Source organism: Antrostomus carolinensis, unplaced genomic scaffold (genome assembly GCF_000700745.2).
Source record: "Antrostomus carolinensis isolate BGI_N321 unplaced genomic scaffold, ASM70074v2 scaffold1624, whole genome shotgun sequence".
NCBI classification, from domain to species: domain Eukaryota; kingdom Metazoa; phylum Chordata; class Aves; order Caprimulgiformes; family Caprimulgidae; genus Antrostomus; species Antrostomus carolinensis.
In genome coordinates, this window is record NW_010308482.1 from 1 (window position 1) to 22,324 (window position 22,324).

Here is a 22,324-nt window from a genome sequence, read left to right on the forward strand (position 1 = left end):
GGCAGGGTGACTGGAGGTGGAGCGGCCGCCGAAGAGCGTTGTGCCTCATTTACTACTTCGGGAGGACTTGACGGTCGAGCGTGCCGAGCTGCGCGACCGAGGGCAGCTCCGGGTGACCCCTACCTCCGTCCTTAAAGTTTGCCTGGCAGCTGTGTGTAACTTCGCTGCTCCTCGGGGACGCTTGCCCTGCTAGTGTGAGGGACATCCATCCCCCTTAGCTCCTGAGGCTTCTCCGCTGGAAACTTTCTGCTCCCTCGCTGGGACCCTCTGTTATATATTCCCCTTTCCTGCCTGTCTTCAGTTGAAAATAAAAGGCGAAAAGTCCCTTGCCATTTTTCTGTTCACACTTCAGCTTCTCTTTGTCACACGTTGTGTTTGTGTTCGTGCATGTCCGTATTTCTCATTTTTCTCGCAACTTACAGCTGTCCTGTGAAGATGTTGGGTTTTCAACCAATCCAGTGTCTCCTTGGAGGGGTGTAATTTCTTTTGTTTTCACAGGAGGGGTGCGTAAATTCCGTGGTGGCATAGTGAAATCAGCAAAGAGGGGGAAAGGGCTCACTTTTCTGTTTGCTTGTGCTATTCGACTGGGCAGGGAGATTGTCGTCCTTTGCCTTAAGCCCTTGCCCTGATTTGAAGAGGAGATATAAAGAGGTTGTAAGTGCTCGTATGGGCCTGGAGGAAGCTCGGCCAATTACAACCTTCTTAGTCCCCCTTCACCCTCGCGGTCCCAGAGTTGAAGGCAGAAAGTGTGTCCCTCTGCTGCAGCCCTTGCCCAGGTAGCCCACTGCGGGAGCGGGGCACAGGTAGCTGGGCACAGCTGAGCAGCAGTGGCCCTGGCACCTCCCAGGAGCAGGGGGTGGCCTGGCCTGTTTGTGTGTGGTTGATGATGCTATAAAACACTTCAAAATATAGCTGTTAAGGTACTTCTGCCAGGTCGTCGTGTGTTTTCTCTAATACTTTGATATCAGTGGGACTTACTGTGTAGCATAGTGCTACTCACTTTGGCTAAGAATATTTGAATATAGTTTGTTTTCCCAGCCTATCATCCCATCCATTACTGTATGAAGCAGGAAAAACCTGAAGTGTGCTACTAGTATCTGTTGCCGCTATTGATGTTATCCTTGCCTGCCTTCTGAAGGAAGTGCTCATGCCATTTGGTTATTTTTGACTGGCCACATGGGAAAGCAAAGTCAATTTTCTGTGGGATGTTTTACTTCCAGATGTGCGAGTAATGCAGAACTGTGAATGTATGAGGTGGACCATTTTATGGTTATTAGTGACACTGCAGGTAAATCCCAGATGTTCCAAAATGGACTATGTGCATTTCCAAAGTATGTGTTAAACCATGAAAGCAGCTGTGTTCTCATAGCAAAGTTTGCTAGGACAATAATTACAAAAGCATGTCCTTCTTTAACTAGGCAGTAATAGCCATTTAAAGCTTAAGCAAGTAACCAAATGCAAGTATGATGTGGAAAGCAGTGTTTCTTAAACAGTGTTATCTTCTACTGAGATGGAGTATGCTTGAAGACAGTTATTTCTATTTAATGAACTGTCTTCAGCAGAAGAGATAGTCTTCTTATATTGCTCTGATTGGTCACCAAGGCAAGGTAATTCAGAGTGAAGTTCGACACTGTAAGCCATGAGTTGCTGTCACATTACAGCAGTTTTTCATTTATATCAGAGAGGATTTGTAGTTATATATTTACAACCATTATGGAATTCTTTTTTTTAGGGAAAAAACCATTTTAAAATAGCAAGAAGTATTAACTGCATTCTGATTATTGAATTTTAGGACTTCTGCAGCATCCTCCCGTGCCCTCAAGTTAGCGTGATTTGGATAATTTGCATGCAGATCTTGTACCTGCAGGATTGCTTAAAGTTGTAGGTTTTTTCTGTAGGTGGCACTCCTACCTATGAGTCAGTGCAGTGTCAGTGCTGTAGCATGTTGGCATAGAGGGGATGAGGGAGGGAGAGGGTTGGCAGTAATCAGTGTGTTTGATTAAGTGTGTAATACTAGTTTATTGGTTACAGGGGCTTTTGCAATCATAACACTGTTTGCAAATGACTGCATGTTACCAGTTTTGCTAATTTAGCTTAATTAATGTCCCATTGCATGTTAGTTTGAGTTTAGTCCGCTATTTAATTTACCAAATATTAGTAGTTTATATAAATATACTGTAGTAATGTTGCTGTATCTTTTACTAAGGACCAGGATCCAATTGTTCTAAGAACTTACAGCCACAGGAAGATGAGAGTCAGTGATTCCCTAGAAAGCTTACAGTCTCACCTCTTTTCCATTTTGCTGGTTGAATGTCTGGTGGCCAAAAGTTCTGTTTGCAAGCTTAGTGAAGTTATTGTTCTTTGCAGAATTTCAGAGCATGAAGAGATTTATGTATATTACTACTGCGTATACTCCTGAGATACAAGACATTCTACATGGCATAATGTTATATCCACCGAGTTTGATATATTTAACAGCTATGTTTGAATGCAGCTGAACAGTTACTCTGGCACCTAAATGAAAACAGGATGGAAGATAATGGAAACATACGGAGATAAAAACAGATTTTAGACCTAACATCTTAAGTTGTGCTTGCAGTGTTTTAGCTTCTCTGTCACATATGTGTGAACCTGTTGGCTAATAACATTGCAACTGGTAACATTGTGACACCTCACATTTTTTATTCTTCTAATAATTTTTTTTAAATAATAAATTTTTTTTGTTCTTTAACTTGACAAAAATTATGAATATGATAAGACTGATTAAGACAGTAAGACAACTGGGGTTGTTTGAACATGGGCATAAAAAAGTTTCAGGAAATCTTGGAAAAACTTGTGTTTGTATGCTGTTAAACTACAGAATTCCCTGTGTGAAAGTCAGTAGGAGGCAAAGGGAGCTCGTGTAGAACATGAGCAATTGCTGGGCGAAGACTTGAAAGTTAACACTTAGTTTTTAGTTTAGTACTGGAAATTTGAAACATAAAAGTGCAGAATCTTCCCCACAGACATACTGAAGTTTGATCCAGGTTCACATTTCAGAATCTATTGTAATTTTTGTTATGTCTATTTCATTACAAATACAAACAAACATATTTAGTCTCCTAAATTGCATATTCAAGTATCAGATATAGATGTCCCATAGATTTCTCACAGGTACAGTTTGTTTGCTTTGGCAAGCAGAATAAATCTGAAGGGGAGATAATCAATTCTATTTGTTGTGAATAAAAGGAAATATTATTGGTGCTTGTGATGTAAATTACTTGAAACTAGAGTTAACCTTGGAGTAATTGTGTCTTTTCTATAACATTGCAGAGATGGTGATGTGAGTTTGAGTAGATCAATGATCAATAGCTCTGATAAGATAATTCGAAAGGGTGGCTCCTCAATCTTCCAGCGTGCTGTAGAAGGTTGGAAAATCAATTCTTCATTGGTACTGGAAATAAGGTGAGTGTCTTAAATAAGAAGCAGTTAATTTCATATTACCTAGAATTCTTTTCATTTCATATTGCCTGTAATTCTTCTGACCTGGAAAACAGTAATTTGATATACAGTTGAAGGTAGATGTTTTATAACTATACATATTTATGGTGCAATGTTAAATGCAACTAAATTACATTAGACTCTAAAGTCATACCAATCCAAGAACATACCAGTTTTTCTCTCCTAACTACAAAAGGAGCTTAGGCAGAAAACTTAGATGTAGGAGTCAAGAGCTAGGATGTCAGGTGCTGCAAATCCAACACTCTCTGTGGCTGGTCCAAGTCACAAGGTCAGGCATTGACAATACCTGTATCTTATGCAGTTTTCTTCCCTTAAGTGAAAGGGGCCAACAAAAGCCTTAAGCTCCTGGTGAGGGTGGAAAAAACACAGCACAGTTAGAGTGATAGTTCTGACGTATCTTAGTAGTTACAGTGGGTCTACTCACCTTGGAGCCTGAGAAAAGCAAAAGCAGAAGCATCTTATCATATTGTATTGTTATTGTATCTTCCCTGTGTTAATCAGGAAGGTGGCCAGTGAGAGAAGTGTATGGACCATGGGTTAGCAGTGTGAAGGGCTAGGAGTGTCACATTCTTTGAAAAATGATAGAAAATAACTATTTTTAATAGCAATCACATAGCAGAGTAGACTATATTTTCTAAATATAACGTCTTGAATAGGAATTTGATCTAATTAAAATGTGGTTTCTGTGTTGTTTCTTTCTACTGTTTTTGTTTTGTTTTTTTAATTAACAGACAGCTTACAAAACCCTTAAACAGGCAGTGTTTCCACATATGAAACCGTGGCTTCTCTGAATGAGGAACTGAGGGGTTTTTTTAATGACTGCCATTTTATGTCTCTAATTCTAAAACATGCAGAAGATGCCGATAGCTCAGAAACATACAAAGTTTTAATAAAGGATTGATGTTCTGGAAGTCTTGTGCTATGATGAACGTAGCACAGCCCTGCTGCAAAAGCTGAGGAACAGCATCAGGGATGAAAAGAGTGGCAGAATTAGGGTAGGCAGCAAATTAATGCTCTGGAGTGTGTAGCTGTGCCTCAGCTGCCTGGCAAGTGCTCTGTGGCATCTCCACTCCCTGACTACCTAGACTAAGGGACCCTCAGGCACTCAGCTGCTCCTCAGGCACCTGGGTTTCCTAATGGTGAAGACCTGTTTTGGTCATGCTAAAATACAGCTGAGTTGCAGCTCAGGAATGCAGTTTCTTCCAAGACTATCTGTTCAAAAGCACCCTGTTTGACCATGTGTATGATTGTTCCCTGCTAAGTTCTGCTCCAAGGTAGTCTAGGAAAGATAAGCAGATTTTCTGTATCAGTAACAGTATTTAAAATTTATATGCACATAACTGACAATTTAAGATGGAGAAATATTGAATAACTTCAGAAGAATACTGTCTAAATTTCAAATCATATGCTATGGTTTTGACAATTAGGAGAAGATAGCACACTGTTTTACTTGTGAAGTAAACTGATTTGGAAGGCATTGAGTGACTATAAGTAGAGACAGATAACTCTTTTTCAATCATTTGTTGAAAATTTAAGTGTGATTTCAGCACCGTTTAAAACCAGTACACCTTGCTGCTCCAGAAAAAAAAAAAATTCAATGGCTTTTTGATTAAAATTAAGAGAGAAAATTAAGCTTGAATTATGCTTATTTTTCACTTGTTTCAAAAGTGACACAAAAGGACACTCCTAGCCCTTCAAAAGCGAAACACATCATTCAGACAAAAGCAAAACAGTAGAGAATGCTTTAGATTTTTTTAAAGCCTGTTAACTACATATTTATCATCTCAATCTACTAAAATAAAGATTTTCAAAATCAGTTTTTTCCATACTGTTGTACGGGGGCAAAATTATCTCAATTTATAAATTACTAATGTGCTCTTAAGAAGCATCATGATGTGATTTTGTGGTGGTTTTTTTTTTTTATCTCAGTAGTACAGTGAAGAAAAACATGTATCTTGTACAGTTTTAAGCAGTAAAGGTTCTACTTTATCAGAATAAAGATTTTCTGTCCAGTAGAGAGCATAAAGATGAGGTTATTGAGACGCCCATACTGGTAGTCTTGTGTGTTGGGTTTGTGTGGGTGGGGGGGGGCTGTTTTTTTGGTAGTGGGGCAAGGGCCACCTTGTGAGAGGGAAAAGCTCCCCTGGCTCCAAGGCAGAGACCCCCCAGCTCAGGCTGAGCCAATGAGCACTAGAGAAACACCTCTGTGAATCCATATTTGTGAGGGGAAGGACTGTCCTGAAAAGAAGTAGGTGGGGGTGAACCTGGAGGAGAGGCCATTGGCCTAACAAAAGATGACCATCAGCCTAAACAAAGGACAGACAGACAGAGAGAGCTTCGTTGCCAGAGTAAAGAGGAGGAGGGGAAAGACAGAGACCCACACCCAGTTCACCTGATGGAGTAGGAGAAGACAAAGTACCCTGCAGCCCCTGGGGATTCAAGGGCGGAGCAGAAACCTATGTGTAATTCATGGAGGAGTCCACAGTGGAGCAGAGAAGCTGAGCCTGAGGGCAAGTGTGACTGGAATTGGGCCCCCGAGAGTCACTCAATGCCAGTGTGGGGGTGGACCCCCAGAGTGGGGGGTGCGTCTGCAGCCTGTGGATGTCCCCATGCTGGAGCCGGGAGCTCAGCCTGAAGAGGTCTGTGACTCCATGGGAAACTTGCTCTGGAACATCTTGTTCCTGAACTTCCATGCTGGGAAGAGTGGCAGAGGTGAAGTGACTAAACCCCCATTCCCTGACCCCTGTTGGGGGGAAGATAGGGACATGGGTAGCAAAGTGATTTGAGACTGAGAAGAAGGAAGGGGTTGGTGGGAAGGTGTTGTAAGATGTGGTTGTTATGTCTAGTTAGATGAATGGCAACAAATTAAATTGATTTTTCTTCCCCAAGTTGAATCTGTTTTGCCTGTGACCATAACTGGTGAATGAGCCCTCCTTGTCCTTCATTCCTAATCCCTTGTCCCCTTTGTTGTGTCTTCCATCCCATATCACTGGGTTTGGGAAGTGAATGCAGGACTGCATGGTCCCACTGTGGGTCAAACCACCACATCTTGTTTTGACATTAAATAGTTACCATCACGAACACTGGGGCAGAGAGCAGGTGTTTTCACTGAACCAGTAAAAGTTTTTAAATTAATGTGACTTAGGGCCAAAGTTTGACATCAACTGTATGAAAGGAATCGGTGCTACCAGCCAGTCATATTCTTCCCAGAAATCCACTTTCCTAACGTGCATAGCATATTCAGTCAGTTACAGCACTCAGTGGTGAGGGAGGGAAGTTTGACATGCTTTCCCTTGAGGAAGCCACATACAGCCCTTAGTTACACGTGTTCCACTCTGATGCTGACTAAACAATGTGCATTCTTCTTTTACCGGCAGTTTGCTATATGACTTTCTTTTCTGTCACAGCAGTAAGAAACATGTTAGCCATAAATATTTTTACACTTACAGACCTATGAGGGCTAACTTCAAAAATGTCTAGCAATCTCCTAGAGTGTTCTCATGATTAAACTAACTGTTCAGCCCTCCAAAGTACATTGCATGCACTGTGTAGATGATGAATATTCATACTCTATTATTGCAACTGTTAATGTGAACAGTGGTGGTCTTGCAGTGTGAGGTTGACTATACTAAATGAAGGTAAGAGTATTTATTCCTTGAGACTGTATCAGATTTGCTACTTTGACAGTCAGGATTGCTCTAGTGGGAGAGTAATTTTTCCAGCTGATGTTACTTTCTGATTGCTGACAATTATTCTTTGAAGAATAATTGGTAATTCCTGTGCTTAAGGGAAGAAGACTGCTTGCTTGGCTCCCCTTCTGTTTAAATTATTTCAGTCATGAAGAAGAGAAAGAATCCACCTTCTGCAAGATTTTGTAACTTAAGTCCTTTTTTTACTCTCGGTAACAAAGTGAAGGTTTTCCAGTTATGGAAATTAGGAAATTTCAGTTGAATTGATGGCCATGCTTTCAGAAAGGAGATACGTGTCTGAGATGGTACAAACCTATCTGAAGCCTTCAACATATCTGTGACCTGTATGAATGAACTACAGTCTGATATCTCAGTGTGTGACTGTCTTCTTCCACTTACTTTTGATTAAATGTGGGCATTTTTGTTTGAAGGAGCAGATGAAGGTTTTGAATTGCAGGAAGGCAAAATGGAAAAAGAAGAAAAGTATTGAGGATGTATTTATCTCTTTGCAATGTAACAGCGAACTTGATGAGTGGAAATTCCCTGTCAGAAAAGTGTGAGAACTTGCAAGATGCTAACAGCATCATTAAAAAAAAGGTGCAACTTCCCCCTTAGAAAGTTCAGATTATTATCACTGTTTATCTCTCAAGTCAGTATGAGACAGCTGTAAGTCCCCAGAGTGCAAGCAGTAAATACTGAACTGGCAATGGAACAGTACAATTCTCTGTAGCTTTTGGAGAAACATTTTGTGGCCAGTTGCACTGTTTCCTTCAGGTGTTCTGTGTCTCTAAGACATGCAAACTGAGGCTCTCTCTCTAGTCTAGTTTAGTCATAATAAACATCAAGGGGTTTTTGCCTCCTTAGACTCTTGCCTCAACTGAAAAGTAAGTGTTTACTGTCAGTGATTAATTCCATTGACTCCTTTCTTTTGACTTTAGCTTGCTTAAATTCATGAAGAGCTGACATATGTCTGGCCTTCATATGGTAAGCAGTATTTGGGTCACATTCTATTTTAAAGGCCTTTTTTCCTTTTGAATGACCACAGAAGGTTTGTGCCGGATTAGTATGGGCTTCGGCTACTTAAGTGCCCTTTCTGGTTAAGGGAGAGTGGGGTGCCCTGAAGGGTGTGAGGAAAGCTAGAATGGAGACAGAGCCAGAGGAGGAACTTTCCTGTAACACAGCAGTTTTGTTTGTGTGGTCCTCCATGGGCTGGTGAATGCCAGGAGCCTTGCAAATGGTTAGTTGCAGTTAGGTGTGGTTTTTAACAAATCCGAATCTTGGAGTATTTAAAAAATGAAATAGAAAGAAGTGAATGAAAATATGCAGTAATTTCAATGGGATGGGAGTCTTTTGGGGGTGAGATGTCACTGGACATTTAGTAATTATATATTAAAAGGATTTTGTATGTTTTGTTTGTCTTTTTTTTTAAAAAAAAAAAAAAAAAGAAAAAAACCACCACCAAATGAAGATTATATGGGGAGTTTGCTGAATCCCCACCACAGCAGGTTGTTAGGAATACATTAGATAAACAAGACCTGCGGGTGATGTAAGTGAAGGCGCATCTTCAGTGGGGGCAGAGTGTGGACTAGATAAATCACTCAGTCTATCTCTGTTTCCATAATGTGTTTGCTGGTGAGCTAGCCCAGCTTCCTGGGTCCTGAGGATACATTTCAGGGCTTCCCCCTACAGCTGGGGTCCAGATGCCCCAAAACCAAGGATTTCTGGCACTGCCTTGCTCAAAAGGAATTATTTTCCTAGAAAAAAAAGTGGAAGTCATATTTCAGTGTTCTTGACAATCTCTATGTGGTGGTTTCGGTGGATTCACCCTTTTGCTTGCAGCCAAACCCAGCCTGCTCTATCACCCTCCCCCCCCCTCACCCAGGGAGTAGGGGAGAGAATTGGAAGGAAGAGGGCAATGAAACTCATGGGTTGAGATAAAAACTATTTACTAATTAAAATAAAATGATAATGATAACAACAGTGATAACAGACTATACAAATGAGTGATACACAGTGCTCACCGCCCGCTGACCAATGCCAGACCTGTGCCAGCTAATGATCCTGGAGCCCAGACGGTCCCGAACTGAAACCCCAGAAGCGTGATCCCCAGCGATCCCCAAGAGAATACCCTCTCTTCTGGTCAGCCCTGGTTAATATACTGACATGACGTGATATGATCTGGAATATTTCATTGGCACATCCAGATGCCAGTTTTGGGTTTTGCTATTCACTGCGCTTCCCCCTCCCAGTCCTAGTGCAGCTGTAAAGCAGCCAAACACCGTGGCCTTGAGCTCCAGCATCAACTAATAACACCAGTACTGTTATCAACGTTCTTCTCATAATATGTCTGAACTGAAACACTGGAAGTAAAATACAGCTATTCTAATTACTAAAAAGAAAATTAACTCTATGCTAGCAAAACCGGGACAGTATCTACCCCTTATTCCATACCATTTACGTCATGCTCAGGTTTCTATCTATATACACATATATGCACAAATATCGTTCCCTTAGTTTATGGATCATTCCTTCAAAATATCTATTGAGTTCATTTAGTCCATTACCTTGGGTTCTAAAACTATAAATTTAATCTTAATCCTGAAAGTCAAATGTTTAAGTGATTTGTTTTCTTTCCTTAATCCACACAGTTCTGAGATGAGGGAGAGTTCGCCCTTATGTAATAGTTGTGTAGTACAAAGACTACAGTATAAAATAGAACCAGAAAAATGCACATAACTAGAAAAATGTCAACATGTTGCCCCAGAGCAATACATATTTATATCATTTGGAAAGCTGTTCAGAGGCAATGCTGTTACATGTACTTTATCAGATAACTGGGAGTTGTAGTTGGTATTTAAATACTATGAACATCTGTTTCTGGTTATCAAAGAAAAACTCTAGGTCAACCACAGATTGGGACACCATGTGTTTGTGTGTCATGTAAACATGTTGCAAACAGCTGCATAGCTTCAGATAAGAGTGAGCCACATCAGCCTTACCTGCCACACCCCAGATACAGTTTTAATAAAACAAAATGTGAAGCCCACCTCAGATAAAACAGTTTCTTTACACATTTTAGCTTAAGGTTGTAGAACACCTTTGCTTCAAGGTTTACTAAAAATCATGCTGTTTTTTTCCTTCCTCAATAATTAAGCTTGCTTTTGAACTTCATATGCAGCTGGATGTGGATTAGCACTTATTTTAAATTATTTTGTCATGTCTGTTTACTTGTGCTGTTTTCAGTGCTCTTTGTGGGACAGAACAGAGATTTAAACAAGTTCTTATTATTAACCAGCATCAAGACTGATCAAGACACTCATGTATGTACTTTCAGTTTTTGTCATATCCCTTAGTAGGTTTATTTTGTCTTAGCACTTACATGAAAATGGGAAGTACTATTATCCCAAGGTACAGATAAGTCAGTAGCACAGAGGAACTTAAAACAATACCATGAATATCTGCATTCTTAATCATATTTCTTTCAGTATTAAAAGTTATCTGGATACAGTTAGATTAATCAATTAAAATATTTAAACATCTCTTATACAAGGATTCTTATGTGTACTGTAATACCTCTGCATACATTTAATTGAATATGCTACTGACAAGTTCAGATAAAAAAACATTTTTAAATATATGAGAAGATACTAAGATTCGGTGCCTTTGGCCATCTCAAAATTTTATTGAAAAATAAATTGTTTTCACATTTTGGAAATTTCAGCTCTGTCTGTTTTGACACTGTTTGCATAACTTCACTGCCTTTCTCTTATGTTTTAAAATAATACACTAGGTACTCTATTCATGCACAAATTTTGCTACTTGGTTTGCTAACAGAAACAGTATGAGGCCCCTTCATTGTAGATATCAGGTTTGGGTGCTTTAAATTACTAAAGCAAATCTTCTAATCATCACGTGACTTTTTAAAAAAAGCCCTAGGTTTCTGTAAATTCACATAATAGTTTTTTGAAACTCATTTGTGGTCACCCCCTCTCACGTCAGAGTGCATGTGAAGCTGACACTGTTGGTAACTTTTGATGCATTCATCTTGTGCTTTACAGCGAGATCTCTGGTAGCACTGTTCACAGGTAATGAAGAATCTTAATCATTTTTAATACTGCTAGATTGGGCAATTCCTTCTTTCTTGCTCTGTTTCATTTTGTAGCAATTTATATATGTGCTGCAGAGTACACACAGAGTGAAGCTTATCAAACCCATGGGGATTTTAACTCTATTCAGTTTACAGGCTGAAGTGGAGTCTTAATCTTCCTTTTACAGAATTACCTTGTCTGGCTTTTCTGAAACCTTTAAACACAATTTTAATGTTGTCTATCCTGCTCCATTATTCTGAACCCCTCATATGCCTCAGCACAAGCTGGTTTTGCTCTGATGCTGCCTCATTCATATATGACAGCTGTAACAGACAGCCCAAGATGTTTTTTCCTAGTCCTAGTTTAAGAAATAAAAGGAAACACTTGAAAAAAATGTTTTCATTATGTTTCACTTCTCCTATGGCTTTTAAGGTCAGTTCCAGGGTGAGTATTTTGTTGCAAGTTTCAGGCATATTCTTCCCTCTTGAGGCAGTGACACAAGAGCTGGCTGGTGAGCATGGTGTTCCTATAGTTCATCCTTTTTCACTTGTAGGGGGTTATTTCCCCTTTATGTCTCTCAGTGTGTGTTGCAACTGCTAGACTGGCATCTCTAGTTATCTTTTCCTGTTTTGATCTGCACTTAGCAAGTTCTGCTCTAAAAACTTACTACATAAAAACAGCATTTTCTGAATCAATAAGATGTCTATTCTGTTTTAAATTGCACTGTACATGCTGACAGCAGTGGAAAATATAAAGTTTCTGTTTTTCTTCTTGTCTTGTTAAGAGTTGCAGAGGCAAAATTTCTATTTGAATTTACATGTAGTGAATACCCTGCCCCAGCTCAGAACTACGCATCTGTTTCATTAAGTGTATTGTACTTAAGTGATGCTTAAGTTCAGATATGATCTCTATGCCTCTTCACAAACCTACATGCTTTGCAGAGCAGGGGTGGACGCAAGCTTGTAAGGCATTGCTCATTTGCAATCCTGAGTTACCAGTATGTCCTGCAGCTCTGGCCGTGAGTCCTTCTCAGCTTTTTATACTAAGGATAAATGTGTACGGAAAACTGCTCAACACTGCCAGTGCAGGTATCAGTTATTACATAGCTATAGTTATTAAAAGTGTCTTTTTTGAACTTACATATTGAAAGTGTGCCACCTTTTAGATCCATGTTCCCACCCCTATAAGCAGGTACAGTTACCATGACTTAACTTCTTTAGCTGATACTTAAGCAGACTTCACCTGTTACTTGCTGTGGACTGGGAGTGTACAACTGTTTAATTACCGTACTTAACGTGACCCATGGTAGCTTGTTAAACCCTTGTATCTTGATCATGTGTGTCAGAATCTTGCTAATAGTTTAAACAATCACAGAGAAGAAAGATAAAGGATGGGACTAACCTGATTTAAAGTGATAATAGAGTTAGTAAGTGTTACTGTGAGTTCAGCTAGCAGTTTGACTAGACCCTAGGCTACAGTAGTTTAATTTGCAGTATGTTTTTAAGATGGTAAAAGAGTACAAAATTTATATAAAAGACTATTAACGTTAATTAGGGTAACTGTCTGAACTTCAGTTAATTAGGAGCAAGTTTACAGTAAACTGAACATGTTGTTCTTATGATGAAATAAGAAAGAAAACATGTAGAAAGAAACTGTAAGAAAACATGGCCATTCCTGAAGCAAGCTGATTAGTGAGAGATGAGATTATAGTGAAGCATTTATTTCTTAAATCATAAGTACCTCATCTATTTAACTAGGTTTATATGATGTTTCTATGAAAACAAACTTCTCTGGTCTTTTCAAATATGTGTTTATTCCAAAGTTTTGTCAAATAGTCCAGAATAGTATACCTTCTAATTTCGAAAGTCATCTTCTCTTGGTCTCGCAGTAGCTTTGTCTGTAGGAAGTTATTAAGCTCTATATCACTGTAGTATTTATGTGTTATATTGTAACCAAGAACTTAGTCCTAGCAGCTTTGCTCTAATTCTATTCTAGAGCATGGGAAATGACCATAGTCTGTCTGACGCTATCTATCTTCTGCTTTATGTTGTGTGCTCTGTAACAGTCTGTATTACTGTTAGATAAAACTCCATGCACTCCATGCCAGCAGTGTTGGGTTTTATCTGTGCTTTTTTCTGTCAACTCAGAAAGAACATTCTTCAGTTCTTGGATGCTGAAAGAGATGTCTCAGTGGTCAAAAGCAACCTCAAGCCAGGAGATGTAATCCACTATGTATTAGACAGACGTCGCACCCTCAGTGTTTCTCAGGATTTGCATAGCCTTCTCCCTGAAGTTTCCCCAATGAAGAATCGTCGATTTAAAACCTGTGCAGTTGTTGGAAATTCTGGCATCCTTCTGGACAGTGGATGTGGAAAAGAGATTGATAACCATGACTTTGTAATAAGGTGAGTTTTTATCTGCTGTTGCAGGTACAGCCTGCTATGTTTCTTGGACAAAGGCTGGGAAAAATATTTTAATCTGAGATACAAATCTCAGGCATTCTCTGAAACAGTACACTTCACTGTGTGATTCCCCAAATTTAAATACATACCCATATTGTTGGCAAGAAGATTATTTTTACAGTGAAAATAAAACAAGGGCTGGAGGAGAGAGGTTTATGCTACTTATTTTTGCTGTTTGTTGTCTTTATTCCAGGCAAAATAAATATTCTTATGGAGGCCTTGTTAGAATAAATACAAAATGTTTTCTCTTTCAAAAGAGAGCTCTTAGCTCTTGGCCAATAAGATGGCCTATTGTAATTTACTACATTACTTATTTGCAATATAGGGTAAAATTTCATGGTGATGTATTGATGTTGAACCAGATGGCTGCCATTAAGGTAATTGGAAGTCATATATCTAAAGCCCTTCACATTACTCTAACAGTGTATCCCTGCAGTTTGGGCATACTTCAGACATACACTATGGAATACCTGTGGACTTCACATATCAATAGGAAATAAAGAGGAATAGCTGGCCTCATTTGACAGCCTGGCATATGGATATAGAGAAGGCTGGGCAAGAGACAGGTCCATTTGCTTTTGAAGCAGAAGCTTCTGTTGGTTTGGTTTGAGAAGGATGAAAGGGTAGACAACAGAAAGGCAGTGACAGAAGACAATATAGAAATTGTTATTGTGAGTTACTCGCTTTTTGTTTTCTCACCTTGAAGAGAGATGGTGGCAAAAAAATATCGAAAGGATATGGAAAAAAAAAATTACAGGTTTTCTATACATAAATCAAAACCAGATATACACATGAAAGATATTTTATTTGACAGGTGTACTAGCAAGTGGCAACTGAAACAATAACACACTACTCTCATTTTCCTTACTTGTTTTACCTGTACCACTATAGTCTTCCTTACTGCAGAAGGGATCCAAAAATAAATACTGGATTTCTAAACCACAGTTAGCCTGTGGCATGCTTTTGTACTCTCTCAGAGATTTAAGGTGATTTATTTAACAGGACTACATAAACATTTAGATACTGCATTTCTAGATCTTTATGTTTTAACTAGCCATGAAATTAAGTGATGATAAATGATATAACTAAATCAGGCCATGTGGAGTAAAGATAATATTCTTAAAGATTTGTGCAAGAATAAAAGAAGCTTAATATGAACATCAGTAAGTTATTGCTGCTGATCAGTTATTTAAACTGGAAAAACATCTCTCATATGGTGTATGAGTAGGAAAGTGATCAGTGTAACAACTAGTTAGTCTGATCTTATTGTGGATAATAATCTTTATAAGGTTCTGGGATTAGAATACTTTATCATGCAGCCTATAGAGAGTTTTAATACAGTGGAAACTTTGGATTTACAAATCAGAGTTAAACATTTTGGAAGTTCACATATTATACATTAAACTGTATGACTATTTATCTGGATGGGTGCATAGGTACATAACATCTATTTAAAGTAAATAGCAGTAAATTCATTTTTATTTCGAGTTAAAGAAAAAGGCAGAGCCTTCTTCGAAGAGTTATGGTTTCCTACATTCCTCTTCTTTTAAAAAAATGGTATGCAACATGATGTAAACGTGTGGTCTAATGATACTGGCGTACTTCATAACCACTAAGCTCTACAGCTATTAGAATTCTGGCATTAAAATGTACCATGACACACTGTTACTCTCTTTGCTTTCAGCTGATTTCTCAGTAAAATGCAGTCTACTCACCACCTGACGTTGTTCTGAAAAGCAGTTACTGTATGTACTGTATGCAGCTAGGCTGATGAACAAATTTTTTGTAGAATCTCCTGATGCTGAGTGTGTTATGCCTACATGCTGTGACAAGTATGTCATGCAATTTTGGTTAAACATACTAGTCAAGTGATTTTGACAGTGCTGTACGTTCTTTTTGAGATCTTAAGCAAAAGTGTGTGTTTTTGAGAGAGTTATTTCTTAAAGCAACAGTTCCAATCTTAGATCTAACACCAGCAATACTATTAATTTCATTATAAAACTGATAGTGAAGATCTGTGAAACTGAAGAGGACACAACAGACATCCAGCAGCATGTGCATTACACTACAATATCAATATCCTTAATTTTAATGTTCCTATAAAGATAGCATGAAAATGTTAGTAATAACTGATAAAGACACAGAATATATGCTTTCTTAAGGGTAAGGAAGAATGTCAGTACTTAGCACTTTAATTAATTTAAGTCTGATAGTATCTGTCAATGACTTTGAAAGTCATCCTGTGTTACTAATAACTGCCCATACTCCTTTGAGATATTCCAGCATATTCCTCCTATATAACAATGTCTCTTAAAAGAACATTGATCCAAGAGAGACACAGGATAATTAGAATACCTCTGTAACGAAAACTGTTTAAAAATAGGCACATAAACTAAAGTCAAATAATAAGCATGCTTGCAAGCAAACATATAATTGTGTTAGCACATTTTACAAAACTATACAATTCGTCTTTAGACGTCTCTGAAAGTGCATGAATAAGGGTCGTTTTTGCACTAAGCTTAATAATTTTTCAGTATAAGCAGGTCTCCAGTACATCTTATCCCCCCATTGGCTGCTCTTCCTTATGCTGAAATTCTCATACCAGGACTGTGTTATCTGTTACATCTTAGAGAACAGATGAACTTGTTATAGTAAGTGGTACATTTTGAAATGCATTAGTTACATAGGACTTCTGGAAAAACACAGCTTATATTTTGGACACAGGTAAAAAAACCTCATCCAACCTGGCCTTGAACACTTCCAGGGAGGGGGCATCCACAACTTCTCTGGGCAACCTGTTCCAGTGTCTGACCACCCTCACAGTGAAAAACTTCTTCCTAATATCTAATCTAAACCTAACCTCCTCCAGTCTAAAGCCATTTCCCCTTGTTCTATCCCTACCTGCCCTTGTAAAAAGTCCCTCCCCAGCCTTCCCGTAGGCCTCTGCAGGTACTGGAAGGCCGCTAGAAGGTCTCCCCGGAGCCTTCTCTTCTCCATGCTGAATAGCCCCAACTCTCTCAGCCTGTCCTCATAGGAGAGGTGCTCCTGCCCCCTGATCATCCTGGTGGCGCTCCTTCAGACTTACTCTCGTAGGTCCATGTCCTTCTTATGTTGGGGGCCCCAGAACTGGACACAGTACTCCAGGTGGGGCCTCACAAGAGCAGAGTAAAGGGAGAGAATCACCTCCTGCTTGATTTTGATGCAACCTTCTGGGCTGCAAGTGCACATTGCCAGGTCATGTTGAACTTCTTGTCCAGTAGCACCCACAAGTCCTTTTCCTCAGGGCTGCTCGAGATCCATTCTTCGCCCAGCCTGTATTTGTGCTGGAGTTGCCTGGACCCAGGTGCAGGACCTGACACTTGGCCTTGTTGAACTTTATGAGGTTTACCCACCTTTCAAGCCTGTCAAGGTCTCTTTGGATGGCATCTGTTCCCTGCAGTGTGTCGACCAAACCACACAGCTTGGTGCTGACAAAGATGTTAAACAGTGCCAGTCCCAATACTAACCCTTGAGGGACACCACTCATCACTGGTCTGCAATTGGACATCGAGCTGTTGACCACAACTATTTGAGTGCGACCATCCAGCCAATTCCTTATCCACTGAGTGGTCCATCCATCTAGTCCATGCCTCTCCAACTTAAGAGACAAGGATGTCATGCAGGGCAGTGTCAAACACCTTGAACAAGTCCAGGGAGATGACATCAGTTGCTCTTCCCTTTTCCACCAGGACAACCTCCATCACAGAAGGCCACCAAATTTGGTGAAGCCATGTTGGCTGTCTCCAATCTCCTCCTCACTTCCCATGTGCCTTAGCATAGTTTCTGGGAGAATCTGCTCCATGATCTTGCCAGATGAAATCAGGTGAGACTGACTGGCCCATAGTTCCCCATATCTTCCTTGTTTCCTGCTTTAAAAGTGGGGGTTATATTTCCCCTTTTCCAGTCAGTGGGAACTTCACCAGACTGCCACAACTTCTATAATATGATTAATAGTGGCTTGGCAAGTTTATCCGCCAGTTCTCTCAGGACCCGTGGATGCATCTCATCAGGTCCCATGGACCTGTGCACCTTAAGGTTCCTCAGATGGTCTCAAACCTGATCTTCTCCTACACTGGGCAGCTTTTCATTCTCCCATTCCCTGCCTCTGCCTTCTGTGACTTGGGCTGTGTGACTCGAACACTTGTTAGTGAAGACTGAGGCAAAGAAATCATTGAATACCTCACCCTCCTCCATATCCTGGGTGAGTGGATTGGCCGTTTCCTTCCAGAGAGGGCTCACATTCTTCCTAGTCTTTGTTTTATCCCCAACACACCTATAAAAGTTTTCCTTGTCAATCTTGATGCCCCTGTCCAGATATAATTCTGTCAGGGCTTTAGCTTTTCCCATGTGATCTCGGGCTGCTCAGACCATTTCCCTGTATTGCTCCCAGGTCATGTGTCCTCGCTTGCACCCTCTGTAGGCTTCCTTTTTGTCTTTGAGTTTGTCCAGGAGCAAATTGTTCACCCATGCAGGCCTCCTCACATTTCTGCCTCACTTCTTTATTTGGATGCATCACTCCTGGACTTGGAGGAGGCGATCCTTGAATATTAACCAGCTTTCTTGGGCCCCTCTTCCCTCCAGGGCTTTATCCCATGGAATTCTACTCAGCAGGTCCCTGAAAAGGTCAAAGTCTGCTCTCCTGAAGTCCAGGGTAGTGAGCCTGCTATGCACCCGCCTTGCTACCCTAAGGATCTTGAACTCCACTATTTCATGGTCACTGCATCCAAGACTGCCCTTGAGCTTCACATTCCTCACCACCCCCTCATTGTTGGTAAGAACAAAGTCCAGCATAGCATCTCTCCTCATCAACTTCTCGATCACTTGAAGAAGAAAGTTGTCATCAACGCATCCCAGGAACCTTCTGTGTTGCTTAAACCCTGCTGTGTTGTCCTTCCAACAGATGTTGGGGTGGTTGAAGTCCCCCATATGGACCAGGGCTTGTGAACATTAGGCTGCTCCTATCTGTCTATAGAGGGCCTCATCTATTCAGTCTTTCTGGTCTGGTGGCTTGGAGCAGACCCCCACTCTAATGTCGCCTGTCCTTGTGCTCCCTCTGATCCTAATCCACAGACTCTCAGTCAGCTTCTCATCCATCCCCAGGCAGAGCTCCATATGCACTCCAGCTGGTCACTGACTTAGAGGATGACAGGCCCTTCTCATCTCCCCTGCCTGTCCCTCCTATAGAGCCTGTATCCCTCCATTCCAATGCTCCAGTCATAAGAGCCGTCCCACCATGTCTCTGTGATGCCTATCAGATCACAGCCCTGCAGGTGTGCAGGCATGTCTCTAATTCCTCTTGTTTATTTCCCATGCTGCATGCATTTGTATAGAGACATTTAAATTGGGCCTCAGATGAAGCTCACCTACTGGCTGGAATGGCTAGAATTCCATTGTGCCACTCCTCAGGTGCTCTCCTGCCAATCTATGATTCTTCTCCAGGCTCTGGACTTCGGTTGCTGGCAGTGGCACAAAATTAGCCTGACTGGGATGGACTGAGTTTCATTTCAGTTGGACTATAGGCCTGTTGAGTGACGCTTTTTGACTAGCTTAGGACTGCTCTGACAAGGAACAGCTATGAGAGGATATTAATTGCTTCTTTCTTTGGATTGAAATGCCTAGTTTATATATTACAACTCTTCTTTATTTATTTATTTTTCCAGTGTCCTTTGACTTTCATTTTTTGGCAGTTCTTGTGGTTAGTGACGTTGATAAGGGAAAAACTTGTAGTCCTTTAATAAATTTGTTGTTTTATCCTATGCAAGGAGGAGGATAATGTGTCTGAATCCTCCCTGATGTCTTGATTTTATGGGCAGGCAATTGTGATGTGAGCAGAAGACAGTGTATCTGTTCATGAAGAAGAAAAGGACAGACCTTCTAACCATACCGTGGAAGTGTAGTTGCTTATTTCAGGAGAACAATTTAAATTTCTCTGCCAATATTAATATGGAAACAGAGAGTGGTAGTAACTTATTTGTTCTGTGTTGTTCCTTCAGATGATAGGAAAAACAATCGTAAATTTATCAGAATAAAAAATGTAGAATATCAGTGTACTTATATTATGGATTTTTTTTTTGTTGTTACTTGTATCAGCTTTTATGTCCTGATATTTATTTAATACACATTGCTTAGAGCATAACCATTGTGTCAGTAGAGCTGGATGCTTGAAGACAGCAGATCTGTTGAAAGCAAAGTTGCCAATTTTGCAGTCTCATTTTAAAACATTAAAAACAGTATTTGAATACATTTGACTACCTCATTAGACGTTTTTCAGCTCTAAAATGTGGTAGCTCTGGTTTTGCCCTATGTCTTTTCCTACAAATTGTTACATTACATTGAAACATTAAAAGAAAGCAGAAGAAAGCCTGAAAGCTACTGTCTTTGTATGTTCTTGCTCGGTGATTTGGGTGCCTGAGAAAGGGGGAGTGCCAATGTTTCCAGTCAAGTTAGACATCAGTGGCCTCCTCCTCAGGAGAACCTTGGAGAAGGCCTGTCCTCTTGTGGCCACGTTGTCCATTTTTGGCTTTACCTCACAACTTCTTCAGCTGCTGGAAGGGTTCTTGCAGGACTGCTACTCCAGGCAGCCCATTAAGAGGTGAGTGCTGATACAAGGATATCCTCTTACGAAACTGCGTCTCTTGCTCTGTCAGTACCTAGTACCTGGTGCTACCTGCAGTGGTGGGCCACAGTACTGGGTGCCCTCCATCAACATTTATAATTCCAACTTTGGTTCAACTTCCTGATTTTTTTTAATAAGAAGGAAGTTAATTCTTATGTAGGTGATATGGGAGGAGATTTAAGAACAGAAATTTAGAAAGCTAAGGAAACAGCAGTAAGAAGTGACTTCTGTAAACCCATACACAAATGATCAAAGATTCCAAAGTGGTTTCGTAAATAGATGTCTTATGAGCATCCAAATGTAGAGCACATAGGGTTAGCCTGACTCTTTCTGTAATTATCCTGACATAAAAGGATAAAATTCTTTTACAGTTGCTTACTCTTTTTGTTGATAGTACAGAGTTTTTAATTTAGTGGTTTTCTGAACAATTTCAAATGTGGGAAAGTGTCACTAATCCATTTGCTTATTCACTGAATGTTTTGATTAAGAAGTGTGACAATGTTCACAATATTCTCAGTCTAAATTTTGCTTTTTTTGCTGTTCTTAATTTCTGAATGGTCAAACTACTGCTTTTTTCTACATTCCAAATTCACGACCCCAAAATACTTCTCCAAAACAAAAAAAATGATCCCGAATTTATAGCAAGGATTATTTATTATTATTTTATTATATTTTTAAACCCTTTCTGTCTCATAGTGTTGCCGAATTTTTTAAGTTTTCTATCGCAGAATAGTAACACTTCTGTAGCATTTTGATAATAGGCCTATAGAATATGCCATTTATAGGCAGTAATGTGTAAAAAGAGAAAGATACAGGTATCTTTTCACATAAAAAGAGAAAGATACAGGTATCAGGAAACTACTAAGTTCAATTTCTCAGGTTTTCTTACAATAAAATATCCTTCTCAATATTTCACTGCTGTATTTTTTTCCATATACAACAGACTTTCAGTGATAGAAATTCCTTTCTTTATTTTGGTGTGAAAGAAGTGGAATTGGAAAGAACAGTAAGACCCTAATTCACGGGCAGTATTGCAGCAAAGAATTCACAATAAAATGCTGAATAATGTGTTTTGCTACCATTTCTAAAATACCACTTAGACCTTTTCTGTCACTTCACTATGCTGCATCAATTGAGGATAACTTTCATTTCAGTCGCTGGTGTTGAGGAAGATGTTAGGAAGAAAGAATTTAATGATTATCAGTATAGGTTCTAGTTTGGGCAACAAGAAGTAATGAAGTTCGTTAGCAGGTGATGTTACAAAAATTATAACTAAAGTTAAGTCAGTCATAAATTCAGGATTCTTGTAGAATTATGTTATAAAAGGGGATATAGGGTAAATAATGGTATATTTTACATGGAACATCTTAAAAGACAAATGTGATTCTTGTGTGCATTAATAGAATCCATAATTACGCTGTACTACGTGACTTGCAGCTCTCATAAGACATTCTCTGTTGTACCGTGCAGAGGATAAGAACTGGGATGAAGTGGGTTATGTCAGGGGGTTCTCTGCTAATCCAGTTCCCTATAGTTAGTTTGAAGCAATTTTAGTTTTATCAGGAGCCAAATAACTATACATAACATGTGAGAATCCATACATTTTACTAATCATTAGATTTGGCAGATTTGGCAGGGGGAGGTAGGAGGTTTGTACTTTAAAAAAAAAAAATCTCCCTTTTTTGTGTGTATGTGTGCGTGAAAATTATCACAGTGCTGCTGCACACCTTTATTTGAAGAACTGGGTGAAATTATATGCTACATATACACAGGTGTTAGGGTGATGTGCTTCCTGCAGATAGACTGGTTAGAGAGTACTTTCACATCCAAGTTTTTCTTAAAATGTAAGAATCCTTGAATTCAAGATGGCAGTTTTGATTCTTACAGGAATCTGGATATGAACCTGAATATAAAAGCTTGCAGGCTATT

General features: G+C 39.7%; 1 protein-coding gene across 1 annotated transcript in view; it reads left to right on the forward strand.

The window, feature by feature from the left end:
* Window positions 1-3,318: 3,318 nt before the first annotated feature.
* The window catches only part of ST8SIA4 (ST8 alpha-N-acetyl-neuraminide alpha-2,8-sialyltransferase 4), a 44,482-nt gene continuing 25,476 nt past the window's right edge, over window positions 3,319-22,324 (forward strand). Inside the window, exons 1-2 of the mRNA XM_010165763.1 lie at window positions 3,319-3,444; window positions 13,426-13,683. Coding sequence (XP_010164065.1) covers window positions 3,341-3,444; window positions 13,426-13,683 — 362 coding nt within the window. The 5' untranslated portion in view covers window positions 3,319-3,340. The remainder of the gene's footprint in view (window positions 3,445-13,425; window positions 13,684-22,324) is intronic.